This window comes from Gorilla gorilla, chromosome 16 (genome assembly GCF_029281585.2).
Source record: "Gorilla gorilla gorilla isolate KB3781 chromosome 16, NHGRI_mGorGor1-v2.1_pri, whole genome shotgun sequence".
Taxonomy (NCBI): Eukaryota; Metazoa; Chordata; class Mammalia; order Primates; family Hominidae; genus Gorilla; species Gorilla gorilla.
This window is the reverse complement of record NC_073240.2, coordinates 61,977,140-61,999,885: the sequence shown is the minus strand read 5'-3', so window position 1 is coordinate 61,999,885 and position 22,746 is coordinate 61,977,140. Positions and strand designations below refer to the sequence as shown.

General features: G+C 43.4%; 1 protein-coding gene across 1 annotated transcript in view; it reads left to right on the top strand.

The window, feature by feature from the left end:
* The first annotated feature begins 208 nt into the window (after positions 1 to 208).
* Positions 209 to 22,746, top strand: part of RORA (RAR related orphan receptor A) — a 736,533-nt gene continuing 713,995 nt past the window's right edge. The window contains exon 1 of the mRNA XM_031002532.3: positions 209 to 630. Within this exon, the coding sequence (XP_030858392.1) occupies positions 465 to 630 (166 nt within the window). The 5' untranslated portion in view covers positions 209 to 464. The remainder of the gene's footprint in view (positions 631 to 22,746) is intronic.

Below are 22,746 nucleotides of genomic sequence, written 5' to 3'. Positions count from 1 at the left end.
CAGAAGTAGGCACGGAATCATCTCACCGATTTTAATTTCTGTCCCTGGGCTGGGGAGAGGGGAGGATTGGGGCGCGGGAGGCTCTGCTCTCCTCCTCCCCTCTTTTCCCCACCTCCCAAAATTGGCAGCCAGTCTGTGGCTCTCGGTCTGGGGTCTGGAGGGTGGGGAATGTGGGTGTGGGGGCCGGCTGGAGAAGCTCTCGCTAGCGCTGCCTGTGGCCAGACCCGCCTCTTGTCCCCTCTCGGGCGCACACACACGTCCACCCAGACACTCCGCGCGCTCCCTCGCGCTCTCGCTCGCCCGCCCGCCGCCGCCTGCTCTCTCCCTCCTGCTCTCGCCGGTCGCCTTCTCCTTTTTTTTTTTTTTTTTTTTTTTTTTTGGTACCATAGAGTTGCTCTGAAAACAGAAGATAGAGGGAGTCTCGGAGCTCGCCATCTCCAGCGATCTCTACATTGGGAAAAAACATGGAGTCAGCTCCGGCAGCCCCCGACCCCGCCGCCAGCGAGCCAGGCAGCAGCGGCGCGGACGCGGCCGCCGGCTCCAGGGAGACCCCGCTGAACCAGGAATCCGCCCGCAAGAGCGAGCCGCCTGCCCCGGTGCGCAGACAGAGCTATTCCAGCACCAGCAGAGGTAGGAGGCTGGAGAGGGGCTGGGGAGGGGGCGGCGGGAGCCCGGGCGGGGAGCGGGGGGCGGCCGGGAGCGGGCGCCCGGGGCGCGGGGTCCGGCGGCCGCGCGCGAGCCTGCGGCGGCGCCCCGAGCCCGGAGGACCCCCCTCCCCTCCCCCCTCCGCCCCCCAGAAATGTTGCAAACTTTTGCAGCCCGTTCTCGGCTTGCGGGAGCAGAGTGGGGCGGGGGAGGCGGCGGGAAGGTTGACAGCCGGCGGGCTCACCCCCCTGGCTTTGATTTTTCTGCAAACACAGGAGGAAAGCTGCGTTGCCTCAATTAAATACGCTCCCCCAAAATACGGAGATGAGGGGAGTGGGGGCCCGGGAAAGAAACTTTTAAAGCGGCAGTGTCCTTTTAAGAAGGGGCAAAAAAATCTGTTTATGGCCACCCTCCTTCCGCTTTACCTTTTCTCCTCTTGACAGTTTCGGCCCTGGGTGCCCGAGTCGGGGGTGTGTTTTCGGTCCCTCTCAGATCTGGGCGGGGGGCGGGAGGAGTGAGCGACCTGGGAAGCCCCGGGGGTGGAGAGGGGGCGTTCCGGGGTCTGGGGGCGACGTGGACACCTTCTCTGGAGCACGGCGGTGCGTTTGGGATTTGAAGGAAGGGCCGAAGGAAGCGGGGTGCGGGCGAGCGAGCTGTTCGCCAAGTTGTCTGGCGGGCGCGGCGAGGGGAGATGCGCAAGTTTGCAGACCGGGGGTTCGGAGCCCGGCGCCCAGGCTGGCGGGGGGCGTGTGCGCGCCAACGCGCAGAGGGCGGCGGTCCTGTGGGGCGCTCCACGCGCATTCGGAGGGAGCGTCTACAAAAGCAAGCACCCAAACTTATTTCTGCTCTGGGAATCCTTCCCTCTCGGAGGTTCCAAGCGTTTCTGCAGGAACCTGGGCATGGTCAGTGCAAGTTGTATGCTGGTTGGATAGTGCAAGCAGTGTTTTCTCCTCCCCTGGCGATTTTTACTCTTCATTTTGGTGTTTGGTCTGTGTCTGCGTGTGTTGGGGGGGATGGGGGGGGGCTCAGTTGCTCCCTCCTTTCCTAAAGTAAGCTGTTGCGGCAAGCTCACTCTTTCTTAAAGGTATTGGAACCTGATGTGTGTTTTTCTCGAGAGTGGGGGATTATTTATTTGAATGCGCCTGGAGTTTGCAAAGAACAGGAGGAAGCTACAGCTTTAATTACTGTTGTAAATAATGTATAAATCACGCCTGTCACTCCGGAGGAAGCGTGCTCGCGCGAGCCGCCTGGAGCTGGGGACGGAGAGGATTTCTCCAGCCCCGGCTTGGGTACCGGCCCAGCGCGCCCCCTCCTCTTGCACTCGGCTTCTGGCGGCGGTTGGGGAGGGCTGGGTAGAGGCGAATGGGGGCCCCAGGAACTGCTCCCTTCCTCTCGATGTTGTAGTTGGAGGTAGGAATATGGCTGATCATGTGCTGGCTGTTTTACAGTATCCCCCCCCCCCCACCTTAGCCACACCCCCTGTCCAGGCGCTTTCCCATTCACGGAATTCGAGTACAGTAAAAGCCATCAGGATGACACACGCGAAAAACATTTAATTAAAGGCGATTTCCAAAGGGTGACCGCGGCGAACCGCGGTTTCAGCGGGAGGGGGGCGGCGAGGGCTGGGACAAAAGGGAAGGGGATGAGGGCTGGGGGCCCGGACCTGCCGCTAGCTCGGTGAGTTTGTGTGCGGGGAGCTTTTGGCTGCAAAGAGTATATTTAGACCCTGAGACGGTGGATTTGGAATGCGAGCGGGTTATGTAACAGGGTTAATCAGAAACACTGGAGAAAATCCCCTTCATGTGTTTCTGGGGCTTTTTTTTTTTTTTTTTTTGGAATGGGGGGACATAGTATTTAGGAAGCTGCACTAATTTTTGGTTTGTGCTGCCACCCTTCTCCTTCTTGACCCCCCCACACCCTGTGTTATTAACATCTTCAGGTGTCATTCTTGCCAGAAGGTGTTCTTGCAAGCGATCAGGGTGGCAGGCTGCAGAACCGACTAGCAAATCCGTAACTTGCTGTTCTTGCAAATTATGTAACGCTGGAGCATTCAGTGCCACCAGCCCCCTTAGGCTCAGCAAAAAGGGGAGAGGGGCATAGTAGGAGTGGGATACATCTTGCACAGCTGACCTGCTGACCCATATCCCCTTCCCCCCACCCTCTGCCCCCACCCCAACTCATTCTTTGAACCAGCCCCTGTCTGTCCCTCCTGGAAGATTTAATGGGAGGGGGGTGGTAAGGCCCAAACACTCAACTCACATCCTGCACGCAGGCACTAGGTTATATAACAGTCTGAATGGAAAAAGGAAGGTCAGAGATGGAGGCATCCTTTAGCTAACACAGCAGTAGTAATAGCTTCCAGAAATTATGTGCATTTGCAGACTTTAACCTCAGATGTAGCATCTGCTCCTCAGGGGTACCAATCTTTATGTGTGTGAGCTAGGGAGAAAAAGAGAGAATGTGTAAGTATGCCTGGTAGTTGAGAGTGATTTGAAAATGGGAAATGTTTGGGTTTTCAGATGATGTAATGGAGTTGGCAGAATATGCAAGCCGGCTCCCAGAGTGTAAGCAGTAAGAAAATTGGAGCTGGCATCCAGTATTAATGTTGCATAAATTACAATATCGGAAAGAAATTAACCTACACACTAGGTGATTACGCCTTTTAAATACTTAAAACATAAAAGCACACAACTAGAAAGGAAAAGCAAACATCATCACCCTATGATTAGCATTTTCAACCTCCAGGAGGGTGGAGTGGAGTTCTTGGCATTGGGTGAAATGGGAAGCTTTCTGATTTGGGAGATACTTTCCAAAGGGTAGCAGGTTTAGCTTCTAGCCAGTCAGTGTTTGAAGTCCACAGAAATTGTGGTCTGGATTCTCATGACATTGCAGTGACCTCATGAGACATTACCTAGGTAGACTTGAGGCTACTGTTGAATTCCTCCCTCTTGGGAATCCAAGTGTGGATGCACTGTGTACCTTTATTGCCTGAGCTTACAAAATCAGGTGTGTGACTTTATAATCTGAAAGACGACCTTCCCCTGTCCATAAAACTGCTGGGAATGTTAGCAGTTTTAATGAAACTCTTCCATTTTCTAGGTGATATTAATGATAGCTGGTGTCACTCAGTTCCATCTTTACAACACAATGAAAGAGAAAAAAGAAAGGCAGGAAGCAACATGGGAAGTAGGAATGAAGCGGAAGAAAAAACCACAGCGAATCTTTAATTTAACAAGGCTTTCAGGGACTTCAGGGAGCCATGAGCCTCGTGACATAACTGTTGTTAAAAACCCTTTTTCAGAATCTCGTTATTGTATGTGCTTGCCGGAAGCTTACATATTTTAGTTCAGTGAAGTTATCCACACAGGGCTGTGTACCACCACACAGTTGGTTTGGAACACCAGTGCTGAAGGTTGAAGGCTTTTAGGGCCGGCAGACCTAAGGGAAAAATCGAAACCAAAAGATGGGATTAACAGTGAAAAGCTCAGCTGGGTTGAGATCGAACCCCCTGGAAGCTCAGCTTAGATTGACTTAAAATCAGTTAACAGGGCCTGTAGTTTATGTGTAGCCCTGAGGACTTCTAGAACCACATACGTCTTTGACTTTGAAAGTGCGTGGCCTCTCTTGCCCCCTTCAGTTTTGGCTGATTCACTTTCTAGTAGGTGCTCTTACCTAGCAATTTAGCGCCCTTTCTAGAGATTGATTCTCAGATCAACTTTCCTCACATGGACCCGGCTCGCCACAGTGAACAAATGATGCCCCATAGTTTGAAAGAGCTGCTGGCTGGGAGAAAAGCCTTTGCCAGAGGGATAAAATAATTATTTTTTAAACTAAAGGACTTTAATTTTCCGGTAAATTGCTCATAAAAACATTTATAATAATATACCCTTTAAAAAGGTAATATATAATTTTAGAAAAGGCATTTGATGATAGTTATGATAACCTTTTCTGTTGCTTCCCCCTTATTTCTTAAAAAAAATTGAATTATTAATCTAGAATTCAAGTCCTGAGTGGTTCAAAACATCTATAGGAGACTCTTCTAATGTTAGTCACCTGCTGGAATTTTCCAATACCTACTGGCATTGTGAGGAGCCCTTGGCTTTAGAAAATGCCTCTACGTCTGAAACTGAAGTATGGAGCCTGCATCGAAGCCCCTAACGATGAGACCCTTCAGCTTGTTTTCAAGGTAGCAGAGGTGGGGGCTGTAGCACACACTTCTGGTTCCACACTAGACTCCTGAAGTGGGACACAGGGAGGTGTGAGAATGTTAATTGTAATAGTTGTGCCTCCGGATAAAAATGTTCTGAGGATTTTTAGTGACAGCTGAATCACTTTTGGAAGCAAACTGCCCTCTGTCCAGAGCTAACCTTTGGAATTCCAGTGAGACAAGCCCATGGGTTCTTTTCCTTGGACATGTCACTTCTGAATTAAGATCCAGCTTCTCCCATTTTTGTGTTTAGGAGCTTGCGGTACCATGTTGACAGGACAGATGGAGTTGGAGGTTATTAGAGGTTCATATGGTATGGTATCTTAAGCATGTGCCACGTGTTCTGAGTTTACTCTTCCTTTCCCCCTTCATCTTCCCAGGCTACTTGACAAATTGAGCTTCTTAGCTTACACTTCTGTGGAAGCCAAATGCATAACTACATTTCCCAGGTATCTGGGGAAAGAGCTGTAATGTGATTGCCATGTGTGCAAATAAGAAATAAAACAAATAAAAACAAATAAAAAATAAAAAAAATTTATAGGAAACGCACCTCTCCTATTATGACATATCTGGCTGTTCACATTCATTGTCTCCCGTGAGCCAGTATACAGGGACTTTGAGGTAGACCTCATCTGCTCGCTCACAGATTCCCGTCCCATTCATCCCAGATTAGTGATAAAGTGTGCAGAAACAAGGAGAGTATTTTTGAAAGGCCTTCAAGTGTTGGAGTGAATACTCATCCAGAATTTGGAATACTTTGTGAATATGAAGATTATCTTCCTTACTCAAAATTTAGGAATAATACTCTCTGTCTCTCATTTTCTCTTCTGTCATTTTTTAGTGGTTTTTTTTTTTTTGATATCTAATTCACGCAGGAAGTGTTGGTTTAGAAATGAGCTGTTAAATTTTTCACCCATCTTTTTAGGCTGTATGTTAAAATAAAATTGTATTTTTTAAATTAATGCTTTAAAAAAAACTGATAATCCATGTTTAAGTGTTGATTAATACACAGTAAACCATGATTTTCCTCTAAGGGTGCCAGGACATTACTGATGAATTGGTTTTTCTGACTAACAGTAGATTAACCCAAAGTATTTTTTGTCCTTTACTTGTTGAGTACGTTTTCTAAACGTACTAGTCCCCTTTCCTACTCTAGAAAGAACATTGAGAATGTAATTGAATCTGTCTTTGAGGTTTGAGAATCTTATGGTGCCACAAGGTCACTGTTCTGAGTATGAATTCCAATTGTACATTATAGAACTGTAAATGGACACAGTGTCAGAGATTGGACTAACTCTATCTTGATCCCCACTTGGAAATTGTTTTCTTTCTTTCTTTTTTTGTTAAATCCTCAATATCAGTGTGTTTTGTTATTTGCCTCCCTTGTTGTCTAAGTTTCAAGTAGCAAAATAGAAATTCAATTAGTTGATTTTAGTTAATTGAGATTTTTACTTGATAGGAAAATTTCATTCAGAGCTTAGGCTCTTCTTAATTCTTTCTTTGGAGTTAAAGAGAATGTAAAGTCTTTTTTTTTTTTTTTTTTGAGACAGAGTCTTCGCTGTGTCTCCCAGGCTGGAGTGCAGTGGCACGATCTCAGCTCACTACAACCTCTGCCTCCTGGGTTCAAGCAATTCTTGTGCCTCAGCCTCCTGGGGAGCTGGGACTACAGGTGCGCACCACCATGCCCAGCTAATTTTTTGTGTTTTAGTAGAGATGGGGTTTCACCATGTTGCCCAGGCTGGTTTCAAACTCCTGAGCTTAGGCAGTCCACCCGCCTCGGCCTCCCAAAGTGCTGGGATTACAGGTGTGAATCACCATGCCTGGCGGTAAAGTCATTCTTGAATATTCAGGAAGGATATTATATTTTCAAATAAGTTATTTACTGTATTATGATAACATAATATAAGTTTTCTCCCATCTAATGGTAGACAGAAACTCCAGGTAGTCCTAACTCTTCCATAGATATATTGAAGGGGTATCTTTGGCATGAGGCTCTTAAATCCTGAAAGTTAGGAAACTCTAGGGTTAGAAGGAATAATTCCAAGAATGTCAACAAAGAACATTTCGACTGCCCCAAAGGAAACCCTCTTTCCAAGCACAGGTTGTTTTCACTGGACGAATATGGAAAGCATCCCTGGAACCACACCATCAGAAGCTGACTTTCTCAGGGATGTCCCACTTGACTTAATGATATAGTCTGCAGTTGTCTTGTGATTATCTTTGATATTGTAGTGTTGGAAATTCAGCTTGGGAGTCTTGATGTTCTTTTGTGACAGCTCAGTTATTCTTGTTTCTCTCTTGATTTTGGAGCAAAGACATCAAGGAGATTGTCTAAAGAAATCCTTAGAAGAGAGGAATGGGGCATGATGAGGAATGAATGTACCATAGCTCACAGTTTAGTCAGGCCGGCTTTTTGCTCTGGCTCTTACATGCTAATGCTAAAAGGAATTTTAGGTAACAATTCCCCTGTGTTGGTGCAAGAACAATTTTTTTTTCTGACATATTTTTATGGCCTTAACTGACACGTCATTATTACAGACTGTCTTATCACATTACATAGTATGGCACATTAACAATGGCATGGCGCTGTGGTTTCCTGGTGATGGTTTTGTCTGCAGAACTGGGGCCCTGGTGGTCAACTAGGGAGCCCTGTACAGCACCCACTGACAGCTGAGAGTACAGGTTTCACACACCCTTGTAGGTGGTGGAGGACTCCAGGCTGCCCCAGGTAGAGCTTCTATACCATAGGTGTTTTCTCTGAAACTCTGTGTCAGAGGATGGAAATGAGTAGGAAATATTATGGTATAGAGGATTTATAATCTCCTAGCCTAGAATCATCTTAACAATGTTATTGGGTGTTTTAATTTTGATTATGAACTATTTTTTTAGTTTTTGTTTTTTTTTTTTCTTAAAGAGATGGGCTCAAGGGATCCTCCCGCCTCAGGCTTCTTAGTAACTGAGACTGCAGGCATGTACTACTGCACCTGGCTTGATTATGAACATCTTAAAGTTTCCTGAAACGATTAGGAAGTTTCAGCATCCATGCACAGACCATAATAGATAAACTCTTCTGGGATGCAAGGAAGGGTGCCACTTAGTATAGGATCCTCAAGCCACTGAAAGAGGCAGTGCAGTGTTAAAAATACCTAGCTTACTTCGGGGGAGGGTTTGGCTGAATACTGATGAAGTTTATGAAATATGAATGTAGTGAAGTTGCTGTACGTAAGTGGTAGGCGTGTGTGAAAGAAGTAAGAAGAAATAAAATTGTGTATAAATGACACTCTGAAACTTGATGGGATTGTACACGTGATAAGAATGGTGATGTTTAGGTCTGTGCTTAATGGGGGAAAGTAAACGGGCTTAAAATCTATGTCAAACTAGCCACGAGAATAAAAATTATAGAATATAAAATCGTCTGACTTTTTTTTATAAGCAAAGAATGCTACCAAGAATAAACAGGCAAGAATAGAGGTGAAATAGAATGAGGGGGAAATGAGGGACCATCGCTTGAATCTACTATGAAGTATGGTAATCACTGTTTTAAGAATTCCGGACTATTAAGTACTGTGCAGTTAGGTAGGGAATTAGTTATAGCCAAACAAAAGCCATAAATATGAATTTTAGGTTATACGGAAGAAATCCTCTTGATCCCAAAACATAAATGCATGTACTGAGAAGCCGAGCTGCACATGGTGTAATTTTTTCTGTCTTATCCTGATTGACAGCCAACTGTATGCTTCTTTCCTGAAGGTGACTTTACAATCTCTAGACCCAGACATTTCTCTCTGAAGTGGAGTGAAGGAAGGAGAACCACAAGCTAAAGTGTGTTTCACTGGGTGAAGTATTTTGGGGGAAAGATAAGAAGGATGAAATAGGGGAATGGACTAGTGCCTGCAGAGATTAACAATGCCTGTTTGGGGCTGGGGAGTGGGGGCTGTGGATGAAGGCAGGGAGCCTCTAGAGGGAAAAGAGACTTCTGTGCAAAGGAAAATGACATTAGCATTGACTCTGAAATGGCTGGGAATGTGACTTTCTAATTTTAAATTATCTTTAACAAGGGCAATGAAAAGAGGAAAAGTTGACACTTTGAGAAGTTATGACGAACTTGTCGAGAATGCCAATTGACAAAGGCAGGTAAGGGAGTACTTGGAAAAACAGCAAGAATAGGTCTGAAGGGCACGGTGAGCTGCTTTCCTCGGGTGTAAAGGGAATTGGCAGGCGTGTTTATTGACTCTTCCAATTAATTTTAAAGAAACCTGAAGAAATGGACAAAGACAGAGAAAAGGCAACCAGATGTGATTCCGCCCTTCCAGAAGCAAAGAGGCTTATCTCATCCCATATGATCGATGCCAGTCATGGGGAGGAGTGGCTGTGTGGAAATTAATGGATTTTCAACATCCAATCACAGAGGACACACATGTATATTTAGCAAGTCTAAAACCTCTTAAATAAACTGCATTGCTTTTCATTTTCACTTTCCAGTTATAAAACCAGTGGATGATGAAAAGGCCATGTGACAATACAGCATGTACTCTCAGGAATGTTTGTGTGACAGGGATATTATATCTGAAAGGACAGGGCAACTGGGAGGGTGAATTGCTCATAACTCTCAATTGTCCAGGTAATGAAGCATTGGGAAAGCAAAGGCAAATGAAATAACCTGATCATCAAAAAATGATTCCTCTTTTAGTGCTCTTATTAGTTGACTGACGATGACAAGTGTGAAATTGCCAGAGTTGTATTTTACCATTTCTGGCACTCATCACGCGCTTTGGATGAGCACGTGTGTGCAGAAAGTGGGAACCCGGGCAATTTCTATAGACCAGGCTGTTAACCTGCAAGCTGTAAAATTTCACACTGTGAAGGATGACAGTTGAGGATTGGTGAGGTTCCCTAGCCTTCTTGAGGACTCACAGGGAATCAGAAGAAGAACTGAAGCTACACTGAAAGGGCTCTTGAACCCTCTAAAGCTGACTTTTTAGTTTTGAACTTGGGGTTGTATGTTAAATATGTGATACTCACTCATGATGCTACCACTTGGTCGTATTTTATTAGACTAAAGTGTGTTAAAGCCAGAAAGGGCTTTATGAATCAGCGAGCCTAGCCCACCCTATTTGAACTGATGCTGACAAAGGTAATGTGTTTGAGATCACATTCCTAGTAAGCAGCAAGGCTGTGACTAGAACCCAAGTCTTGTACTTTCTTACCTCATGTTCCTGTCACTTGTGTGCTGTGCCAGGATCCTCCAAAGTTCGAATAATGAGGATTTTTTTTTTTTTAATTTTGAGACGGAGTCTTGCTCTGTCGCCCAGGCTGGAGTGCAGTGGCGTGATGTCTGCTCACTGCAAGCTCCGCCTTCTGGGTTCACGCCATTCTCCTGCCTCAGCCTCCCGAATAGCTGGAACAGTAGGCGCCAGCCACCGCGCCCAGATAATTTTTTTGTATTTTTAGTAGAGACAGGGTTTCACCATGTTCGCCAGGTTGGTCTCGATCTCCTGACCTCGTGATCCTCCCGCCTCAGCCTCCCAAAGTGCTGGGATTACAGGCGTGAGCCACCGCACCCAGCCTAACGAGGCTATTAAGATGTGTGCAAGTTGATCTAGCATTAGGCAGTAGATTATGTACAAAATTAAGCATGGGTTATTTTGGCTATGCATTATTAGTGGAACATTGTCAGTAATTGTTATTTTTTAACCCCACTGGGCATTTTTATTATTAATTAAAAATCCACCAGTGAGCTTGTGGCTATGTCAGTAAAGCCATTCTAAAACATAGTGAAAATAGTGTCCAAGTCTCATGCTCTGATTTAGTGGAAAGTAAAACTATTTTTACTTTCTATTAATAGGTATAGAGTTGAGCATCTCATGCTTAGTGCTCACCAGAGCTAGACACAGCCAGGGGGTCCACAGCAAAGATGTGTGTCTCCGCAGCAAGCTTGTTTTCTCAAAGTAGAGGATTTAAGGCTGTGCCTTGTCTAGAGATGCTCAGGATCAAGTCTGTGAATGGAATATTACGTAGCCATTAAAAATCATGTTGCACTAGAAAAGTATTTCTTATCAAGAAAAAATGTTTATCAGCCATTGCTAAGTGAAAAGTAACAGCTTTCATAGCAGTGTGCACGGAATGCCATCTTTTTTGTAGAAGGAAATTGTGTGTGTGTGTGTGTGTGTGTGTGTGTGTGTGAGTTATATTAGTAAATTAACTTGGACCCACGAATACCAAAATGATGAAATGATAAAGTGGTCATCTGTGGATGCTGGGATTACCTGTGAGTTTCTTTTTCTTTGTGCTTTTCTGTATTTTTTTGAAGTTCTTGCATTATGTATATGTTACTTTTGTAATTAGAAAAAATAAATCATTTTTTCTTCCACAAAAGACTGTGTGTTGTGAAACTCGGGATCCTTTGAAGGAACTGATTCTGAACTTAGTATGTTACACAGAACATCTCAGTGTTTCAGGATGGGTCAAGTTTACCGGGCCAAAGAGAAATACTATTTGACAGGCACATTTAGCCGGTAAAACAAGGGTCATTCAGCTTGAATATTACAGGTCCTAACACTGGAACTGCTTGCCTCTCAGGGCGATATCTTTGAGACATTAATACCGTGATCCACAATGAGAAAAACATATTACTTTGTGAACTAGTACACACACACACACACAGACACACACACACACACAAACTTTTCATGTAAAATATTTACCCTTCACTTGTGATGTGTGATTGTGTTTGCTCTATTATTTAAAATACAGGTTACGAGCCACCACATTGGTTTCATGATCTATTTATGAGCCACTCCTCACTATTTGAAAACCTTGTCCTGGGCATGAAGTAGAAGCAGCCTTTCTGGGGGACCATGGCCCAGCAGTGGGGGAGGAAAGAAGTGTTTCCACAGTAACTGATGTTAAACTCCAGGTGTTACTCATTATGACTTCAGGGAGGAGGAGGGGGAGGGAAAATAATGTAAATACTTATTATTTATAATCATACAGTATCTTTATGCCACTTTTAGCACATGCTCATTAATATGCTAGTACATTTAGAGGCACATCTGCCTAGACTGGCTTAGAATATAAATTATGGGATCCCTCTTTTGCTTGGAGCTGACATCAGTGTGTAAGAGCCCAAGGGTGGCATTCTTTCATTCAACATATATTTACTGAGTACTTTCTATGTGCTAGGGCCTGCGGATAAAGCAGCAAACAAGAGAGGCGAGCTCCCTGCCTTTCTGGATCTTATATTTGAGTGGTGGCATTTCTCTAAGAAGCTCACTGAAATACCTGGGTCACCTCAGACCAGGCATTTGTGGTGGTTCTCTTCTAAATGTGTTTTGAACTTGGCCTTTTCATCTCTCTACCTTGTATGTGCCTTCACCTTTCCCCTCCTCCTCTGCCTCACCTAGTCCCCATCTCTCTCTTTGCTCATTGAAATCCTACCATCATTTTCACTCCAGATAAGATCCACCTTCTCCCTCTTGAAGCTCCCAGACTCCTGTTTGTTACAGCAGTCAGTCATATGGGCCTTGCTCATTTAGTGAACATGTAACCTCTTCCTCTGCCAGGCCTCTTTTATGCTGTCTGATAGTTATTTTCTGGGTATGAGCCTAGTCTTAAGGAGATCAAGACCACAGTTTATGTTTTTACTCCCTGCACGATACCTTGCATAAAATAGGTGCCCATTAACCATGCAGATACTCTCTTACACACTGTCCTGCAGAGGTGTTTGCCTTCTCAATACACCAGCTAGGCACTTCCCAACTCTGCAGGCACATCTCCTGCTGTCTTATATTTCCAATGGGGCCTTCGGTTTGGGCTCAGCTGCACTTGTTTGTCTGACTTCTGCCTCTCTTGAATCCACTGATCCCCTCAATTGCGCGATCAGGCCTACTCTAGTCTTGAGCAACTCAGACCAAAGCTGGACGTGTTGGGAGACAATATGTGTATGTGGTTTTTACAAGCCTGCTGGGAGGAGTGAGACAGACCTGGGCCAAGACCCAGGTGTGTGCTGTGCTAGCCGTGTGACCTTAGGTAAATTCATTAATCCCTCAGTTCAGCTACCATGGGCTGGATCCAATTAAAAGAGGACAAATCACTGAAATTCAGCCCCATCAGCCACTTGTTGAGCTTTCCTGACGTTACCTCCCATACCTGTCTGGCTTCTTCCTTCCCTTTTCCCTGTCTCCCTGCTCCCACTATTCTTGTACTGCCCTCTGGCTGCCCCATCCAGGCATTGAGGCTGGGGTTGCTACCTTATTCCCACCTTGCCCTGGTGCTCTCAGAGACTTCACTTCTCACCAACCCATCATTCCTTGCCCTCCCTTCCCTTTACTCACTTTCTCCTTTCTGCCAAAAAAAATCACATTGGAGAAGCTTGTCTGCAAGGGTTCCATTCAACTTGCTCTACATTAATGCTCCACTATGGTGACCCACTGCTGAGTCTTTCACTTGTAATGTAATCTAATAATTTACATGCACTTTGCAAGCAATACTCTAAAAGACTTGCAACCTGTTTGAAATTGCTCTGCTGTTACAGTATTTGAGCTGATGAGAGAACAGCATGAGAAAGAGTAGTTTTTGGTACCACAATGGTATTAGGTAAACCCAGGAAAATAATGTCAGCACAAGGTGAGGGTGTGCTGATGGATTATAATATCCTTTCTTAGAGAATCAATTAAACTTGCTTAGGGTCTTTTATCGATTTTGGCTTATAACTGGACTAGGATAGGTCAAAGTATTCAAGGAGTAGAGGCATAGCTGGCTAAAAATAGTGAAGCAAGTATGGAATCCTGTCTTTCTGAGATGGCTGTGAAATGTTTTAGTTTTGATATACTGCACGACTTTTACAGAATTAATTGGCATTGTGATTAGGTTGTTTTATTTCTTCACTCAAACATGTTGGAAGCTGATTCTAATATGCGGTAGTAATGAAAATAGAGTAATGCTGTAATAATAGTGCCATTGTAAAGTGAATTACACCATTAAGCATCTATTTTGTCTAATTTGTATTGTGATAGTGTGAGTGATACACACACATGCAGACGTAGAGGAGCTGGTCTTTAAGAAATAGACTCTAGCTGAGAAGAGAAACCCCAGTCCTATAATTTTGAACAGTCAGTGAACAAAAATAATTGGTTCTGTGCAAAGTAAATTTATTTATACATATACATATATATACACAGCCACATATATAAATATACACACACATGCACACATACATATTGTGTCAGGCAGTTCAAGAAGATATATGACTTTGGCATAAAAAAAATGCTTGGCTTATGTTGCCTTTTAACAAGTTGATTATGAATGGGGACACATATTAATTATGACAAGTCAAGTCAATGATGGCATCAATGCCAGGCTTTGAAAACAAGGCTTTCTACGTTTGTTTCAACCTCTTCATCCTTATTACCATGCCTGAGAACCCCTATTAACTGGTATTTCTCAAGTTTTGGAAAGAAGTATTAAGGGCCCAGGAATGATCATTTTATTTTGTCATTTATCTCCTAAGGAAGGACATTTGTCAAACAATTTTGTTTCCACAGCAGATAGAGGCACATTTCTATGCCTTAAGTCACACATGAACGCTAAGAGCAGAAATAGGACCTGAGAAGGCAGCGTCCAACATGGCTGCTCCCAGTGGGACAGGTAGATTAAAAAGTCCAAGAAGGGCCAGGCGCGGTGGCTCACACCTGTAATCCCAGCACTTTGGGAGGCTGAGGCGGGCAGATCACGAGGTCATGAGTTCGAGACCATCCTGGCTAACACGGTGAAACCCCATATCTACCTAAAATACAAAAAAAAAAAAAAGCTGGGCATGGTGATGGGTGCCTGTAGTCCCAGCTACTCGGGAGGCTGAGACAGGAGAATGGCATGAACCCAGGAGGCGGAGCTTGCAGTGAGTCGAGATCGTGCCACTGCACTCCAGCCTGGGGACACAGCAAGACTCCGTCTCAAAAAAAAAAAAAAAAGTCCAAGAAGGTGTTAAACTTCGATGACGTTCCAGTGACATTATCCCTTCACCCACAAGAGGACTGGCTTCAGGGGATAGTTTGGCAGTAATTGTCCAGGAGTTTTCAACCGTTAGGGTGGTATGGCCAGGGAGGTCCTGAAAACTTACCTGATCCATCTCCAGTCTGGATTGCTGCCTCCAAGGCCCCCTCTGCATTCTGCCACCACAGCATCTAGAAGGGGTTATACTGATGGCCTCCCATCTCTCACCTGCCCCCGCTTTTGGATTTTGCTTCTGTGGCATTCCCAACACCACCATCTGGTAATCTAGAACCTCAGAAAGACTTGTCCATAGAGATGAGATTGTATGTAGTTTAGAATACCTTTAACTTTCGTATATATACTGCTGGCTCTGATGATCAATATATTGAAAGCGAATTTGCTTCCTAAGCCACTGTTCACTCCCTGTCTTTGAAATCAACAACATAAGTTTTAAACCCCACAAGGATTTAAGGAGATATTAGACAGTATCAATGCCTGGCATCTGAATTAAGAATATATTTAGTGGAGAAGTTTTAATACAAACCTCAATGAAAAAGCATCAATATCATATTCAGCCTAATAAAATGTTTTAATGAAAATTGTCATGGCGTTTGACAACATCTCTTTATTAATTGGTCTTTTCCATTATTATTTTCTTAGTAGCAAACACACTCTGGTTTTAGCTCTCATTAGTTATAGTCCTCATTGGATTTGCATTTTGCGACTTCAGCTGTGTTTATCTTCTCATTCGTCTCAGTTCCTTGGGAGAAAGGTTATAGATTGTCTTCAGTGTTCTGTCCCATATCTCTCTGCCTTTTACATGAGCATTCGGTGAATGCCCTCAGGATGCTAGTGACGTGCAGTTTAGAATCAATATGTGAAAGATGAGCCAGCTGAGGGAGGACTGGGATGAAGCAAGAAAATCTATTCCTCAAAAGTTTCAAATGTTTAAGGGCAGTATGATAGAATATATCGCCTCCTTGCATTGATCCATCAAGTATTCTTGTGCACTTACTATGTGTCAGGTCCCATGTTAGTCAATGGAGCGACAAAGCTGAATTAAGTGAATTGATGGGCAAGAAAGACATTACTTTAAAAAGATGTAGCATGCTATAGTAGAGATACTTCGGAAAACTATAACATAGAGAAGAAGGAGAAAATGCCCCAAGAGGAGTTAGGGAAAGCTCACTGAGGTGGTTATGCCTGCCTGGGTTTTAGAAAAATGAGGAGATTCTTTTGGCAAAAAGTGACAGGGCATTCCAGGCTGAGGCACCCAAGGGGAGAGTTCATGGCACATTCAGGTAACATAAGTGAGATGTAGCTTGGCCTGAGAGTATGTTGGTGAGGAGTAGGAGATGAGGTTGGAGAAAGTAGGCAGGGGCGAGCCTAAGCATTTCGGACCTTGTCTTATAGCAAAATTTTGAGTAAATGAAAAATACCTGATTTCTTTTTGGTAAGGTACTTAAATATACTTATGTGGAGTTAGGGAGGGAGGAAAGGAACCAAGTTAGGAGATTCTGTAGTAATTCTAGTGACTGATATTGAAGGCCAAGACTGGGGTGAGGGTTGGGAGTGGAAGGCGAAGAAGAGTTGACTCTGTGGCAGGATTCCCCAGGAAGTGGAATTGGAAGAACATGATGGAGAGAATGGCAGGAGTCAAGTGCAGAGTGTGGGCCGGGATTATTGGCTGGGACAGTGTAGTGGGGCACAGTGTGAAGAGGAGAGAAGGCATGGGTTCAATTTGGGATGGGCTGAGTTGGAAGTTCCAGGGACATATCTGATGGGCGGTGGGGAATGGGGGTCTAGCAGGGGGTAGGTGACCATATGTTACATGTGGCATTAGGCAAGAAAACAAAAAAATAGCAATAGCAATAGCAAGTATCTGGCACTTAGGAGGGCCAGGCTAGAGAGCTGGAGTCCTAACTCTGAGCAGCACCCTTGATAGAGGATTAGAAGATGAATTTTTACATCTATGAGGTGATGTTCGTGGATTTTTAAATGATATCAGCAGAAAATAAATCTAAGGTCCAAGTGGGTGTGGTTGGGAAATTGAAGGGGTTGGATTGGTACGATGACAAAGAAAAGTCTCTCACAAAAGTGGATTGGGACTTGGAGACCCTACATCTACATAAGGTGTAAAAAAGTAAGAATGGGCCTGGCATGGTGGCTCACGCCTGTAATCCCAGCACTTTGGGAGGCTGAGGTGGGTGGATCACCTGAGGTCAGGAGTTCAAGACCACCCTGGCCAATATGGTGAAACCCTTTCTCTACTAAAAATACAAAAATTAGCCAGGTGTGCACTTGTAATCCCAGCTACTTGGGAGGCTGAGGCAGGAGAATCACCCGAACCTGGGAGACAGAGGTTGCAGGGAGCTGAGATTGCGCCATTGCACTGCAGCCTGGGCAACAGAGTGAGACTCCGTCCCAAAAAATAAATAAGTAAAAATAAAGTCAGAACGTTTGTAAGCCCAGAGTCAGGTTTTAGACCCTTTGCTGTTTCGGGTTGCATTTCACTTTTCTCTGCTTTGATGGTGCTCTCCCAACATGCCTAACTGATGATTGAAGTGTTGCAGCCTTTTTTTTTTTTTTAAAAAAAAAACAAACAAACCTTTCTACACAGACAGCATTGAGTTGTCCTGTCTCTAAAGGCAATCTGCCCCACACTTGGCAGAACCTTAAGGGTGGGAGAAATGGAATGAATAGTAGCTGTGGATAGGTCTCCTTATTGCCCTGGGAGGAAGACTTTGTAGGAGAGGAAGTTGAAAGAGGGTCTTGAGAAAGGGGCTGAGATCTTCAAAGGCTGGGTCTAGCCATGGGAAACTAAGTGAAAGAATTTTTTTTTAAGTTGATCAGGAAGAGAAAAAGAAATGCACAAGTGTTTGGCCAGGCGGATGCTGACCTTGGTTATGATTGGGTGGGATTGCCATTGCTGCAAGTTGATGGCACTTAACAGTTTTCTAGGGACTTTCACATACGCAGCAGCCCCTGGAAGTCCTGGAAGGAGGTTGATAATGTTGCAGCCCATTGAGGGACCAGAAAAATGTTGTGTAATTATGAAGACCTGTTGCCTTAAAACAATTCGGATCCAAATAGGCTGACTTTATCTTCAACTCAAGTAGTGTGGCGGGAGGGGGCTCTGCCCTGTTGGAAAGGCATCCCTCTGCCCTCTGTGGCCATCACTGAGCTCCCTGTTGTTTTCGTTGAGCTCTGACTTAATGTTTTCCCTGTCAATATTTCACTAATGTGTCATATGAATTATTTGTGTTATCTCTGTGCTGTGAAATTAGAGGCCTTCACCCACAGTGTGGTAAGTAGATTAAAAGGAAAGCCTGTTTTTTATGGTGTGGGCGAAACCAGGAAAATATCAGGGAAATATTTTGTGTGTGTTTGATCTGACAGTGGGAAGGCCTTGGGATGCCAGTGTCTTCTAAAACCTGAAAGCTGAGCTCCGGCTGGAGTTTTCTTCAAAGGGGTTTATATTTTATCTGTTGGCACTTCTGAGCGGAAGGAAGGTTTGGAGTGGGAGATTCTGTGATGATCCTTTTTTTTTTTTTTTTTTTTTGCTGTTGTTTTCTTCTCTGTCTTTTTAACTTTGCAGAAAGCCGTTCCAGTTATACACTCAGACCCTGTTCAGGACGTTGGTGGCCAAACAGTCCCCTTTTGTTAAGCGAGCGTCCCATTTTTGTTTCTCTTGAAAGGTGCCCTTCAGGACAGCAGAGCCTTTCTTTGGGCTGTTTATAATTGAGCCCTGAAGAAAAACAGAAATCATTCTAAACCCAGGCCAAGTGCCTCCTTGGCCTAGCTAGGCAAAGCTAAACTCACACGAGATGAAATCTAACCAGCTGGTTACCTGAGAACCACCTTCGGAAGTTCTCCGGCTTGACGGCTTTCGCCTTGGCCACCATCTCGAGCTCCAGCGACAGCTGAGGGTCAGGGCCTTTCTGTGCAGAAGAGTAGGAAGAGAATCATAGCTGTTGGTGAAGGTTAGGTTGCATTGTTTGAAAGGGTCCTATGTCAGCTTGCAAAATGCTATGGATCTGTAAGAATCCTGAAAGAAATGGGTTGGAGAAGAAATTTATGACCGTAAGTCTAGTTGTCTTTGAGTGGTGCAATTTAGCCAGGAATTTTTCCTCTTTGCGGCTCAAGGTTTCAAAAAGTTCCCTTTTAAAAAATGCGTGTGTATCTATTTTTTTCTTATTTTACATAAAAAGGTATTCATAGCTTTAGCCCACCTTGACATACTTCTGTCCTTTCTCTTTTTGCCTTTTTCTTTACACAAATTAGGAGTCATTTGAGAAAATGAGGCATATATAGGATTTGATAAATTAGAGGTTGTGCAGTTTCGAATTATTTTATTTTATTCTGTTATAATAGGTATGGGGGTAACCTTCAGGAATCGAAATGGAATCTTTGTTCCCTGTCTTCAAATTATCTAGTTTAGGTCTTAGCCTCGCCTTATTGCCTATAAGTACAGCCTTCAGTTTTGGAATTTTTCTTTCCATTTTAGGTATCAGCTGGGTCATTTAGATGGAATAGGAAACATTACTGGGCATTGTCAGAGAAAGACTGGCTAGAAAAGTTCTGATCCCTGTGGGCAGTTTGGAGTCTTCTTAAGTGTAAGATCATCAGTATACTTCAATTCTGAGCTTCTGCACATGCTGGTTAGTGAAGCTCTGCCCTTCCTTGTTAACTGCACATTTTAACATCTATGTTTCTAGAGGAGACACCTGCCTCTTGGGGGAACCCTCAGCATCCCGGGAGCATCTGTCCAACTGGCCCCTGTACACACAGAGACCTGAAAAGTGAAGCAGTTTCGAGACAGGCATCACTTTAAGGCTGAAGTACATTTTAGAAAGTTAGGGACTGGTTCTGTGGCGGGGAAGTTGAGCTAAATATGCAGTTCTATTTTAATTTTCACTTTATGCCAAGGCAAAAGCATTGGGAGATAGACTATAAATGTATAAGTAAGTCAGTGCAAGAATAGCCCCTTGCAAAATGCAGATTTAGGGAGGCTAAATATTTTCTCACATACTTTAATGCACATGAATAACCCCCGATCGAGTTCCTGAGAAAGGGATGTTGTGTAACCATTTGACCTTGATCACTGTAATGAGTTATACAGAGGTCTGCACAACTGTACAAAAGTAAAGTATTTGGCTGTCTTAGTTAGCTCAGGCTGCTATAACAAAACACCATCAACTGGGTGGCTTAAACAACAGACATTTATTTTCTCACATTTCTAGAGGCCCCACCTTCTGATACCATCACACTGAGGATTAGCACTTTAACTTGTAAATTTTATGGGGACACAAACATTCATTTCATAACATAGGTTGATGCCTAAAGCATACTAATAATTTACAGGGTGGTTGATTTGTCTCTAAAAAGTTAAAATTTTTTAGCTTTGTCATTTGTTTGTTTCAACAGAGTCGTGTTTTCCTACGTGTATTTTATCTTAGGCATGGTTGCCTCTCTTCCTATTCCTGTACTGTTTGAAATCACAGTAGTGAAACCCAAGGTAATTAAGGCTGGGGTATCATTGTTTTAAATTACAGTGTGTGAATTTTTTTTTTTTTTTTTTGTAATTCAACAACAAGTTCCTTCATATTGTGCATAATTGGATCACATTTTAATTTTGTGGCAAATAAAGATCTATTTTACATTTCTATTAGAAAGACAAGCCCCTGTGGCGAGCTCTGTATTAGGATGTTTGCCGTTAGAAGTACTGAAGCAGTGAGGCTTTTAGAGCTGATTCAGCTTCTGAAAAACTCATCTGTGAATCTTTAGGGTAAGGAAAGAACCTTCAATTTAAAGCTTATAAACAGCCATGGATTTTACCTAAAAACAAATACTGAGAAGACAAGAAAACGAAAAATATAAGTACTAACCCAAGCAGAGAATAACCAAATCATGGGTTATCCAGTATGATATATACCACAAAAACATTCTGGTCATTGAATCAGGCACATCTGTTTGTGAGGATATTTTATTATCTTTATGGTTAATGCCCTGAGTGTTTATGTGAAGCAAAATAATGAAGACAAATTGTGAAGAATACACTGGACAAGTAACCAGGAGGCCTCGGTTCTGATCCCAGCCCACCATTAATTATGTAAGTGGCTCTGGGCAAATGGCTTTCACCCTGAGACCTCACCTTCTCCTTAGTACAGAGAGGCACTGAACTACAACTTCCTGCCAGCTCTGATATTCTATAATCCTGTGATTTTTAAAGGAACCACCAAAGAATATACTTCTTTATTCATTCCAACTTTTAAAAAATTATTATTGAAGCATAATTTACTTACCATTAAATTCACCCATCTTAAGTATACAATTCAATAATTTTTAGTAAATTTATAGAGTTGTACAACCACCACCACAGTCTAGTTGAACATTTCCATCAGCCCCAGAAGATCCACATGCCCGTTTGCTGTTACTCCTCCTTCCTAGCCCTAGTCTAAGACAGCCATTAATCTGTTTTCTCTATATATAGATTTTCCTTTTCTGGACATCATTTAAGTGGAATCATATACTATGTGTTCTTCTGTGTCTGCCTCCTTTCACTTAGCATTGTGTTTTGGGGGTTTATCTATGTTATAAAATGGATCAGTACCTTGGTCCTTTATATTGCTGAATAATCTTCCATTATGTGGATGTATCACATTTTGTTTATTCATTCATCAACTGATAGACTCCTTTCTCTTCCTTTCCTACCCTTGGAGTGCTTCCCCTCCTGTTGCCTACCCCATACTGGGAAAAAACAGGTCTCTCTTAGAGACATGCGAGGTCTTTATTTCAGGCCTTCCGTTGCAGAAGAGGCTGGAGCTTTGTGTTTTAAACCCTTCCAAGTCAGTAGATTGAGCTGGCTGGGTCATTGAAAATGTGATTAAGCAGCTATGTAGTAACTATCAGTAATGTGAAAGCACTAGCTGTAGGTACTTTTCCTTGCTATGTGATTAATATGAATGTAAGGTTTCTGCATTAGGGAACTTGACTCAAGCTTTCCCAATGACAGCCTGTTTGTTGTTTTGCATTTGTTTTACACATTGGATGAAGTATTTGGAAGCAAGAGTTAAGGACACTGGCTGTTAATCTAACTTAGTAATGTCACTTTCAGGATTTTTCTCTGGAAGTCATCAGAATTATCATGAACAATAACAAACCCACAGAGGGAAGCAGCCTCATACTTTGCTTTTCAGCTCGGAATCACAAAGACTGCCAAATATAATTGTGACGAAAAGGTAGATGTGATTAGAAGAGGACTGAGCTAAGTCTTCGGGCTGTTGATTTCTTTAAAGAGAAACCATAGAGAAGACAACTCTAATGTATTAATGTGTGTTGTTCTTTTCATGTTGTGAGTGAAGCCACGATGTGCATTTCCATTTGCTGAGCTTCTAGCTAATGGAGGGTAGCAAGTCAGTATTCTGGATGCTCCTCAAATGATTCTCTCATTTAAAACCCAGCTCTGGAAATGTGGTTAATCTGTAGTATGTTTTGAGCCTCAGCTGTTCTTAGGTCCATTTAACTTCCTGGAATCCATCCTTGGCTAGCGCGTCCTGTAGGATGAAGGAGAAAGTCTATTCCATTTGCCTTTCTCATCTTCATATGTGTGGTAAATATGTTTTGTAGGCTTTCTCTATTGTAAATTTCAGAAAGGTTGGGCCCAACAAGTAGTATGTGCGTGTGTGCATGTGTGTATATATGCATGCGTGTGTGTATATATGTATACATATGTGTGTATATGCATACATATATATACACACACGTATACACAGACACATATTCTTCTAACTGCATAATGGGATGAGGCCTACAAAAGCCAGCAGCTTGCCTCAATTTTATTTAGCATGCTAATTATAAACAGTATCAGTAATATCTTTTGGAATTTAGGCGTTAGACTGTTC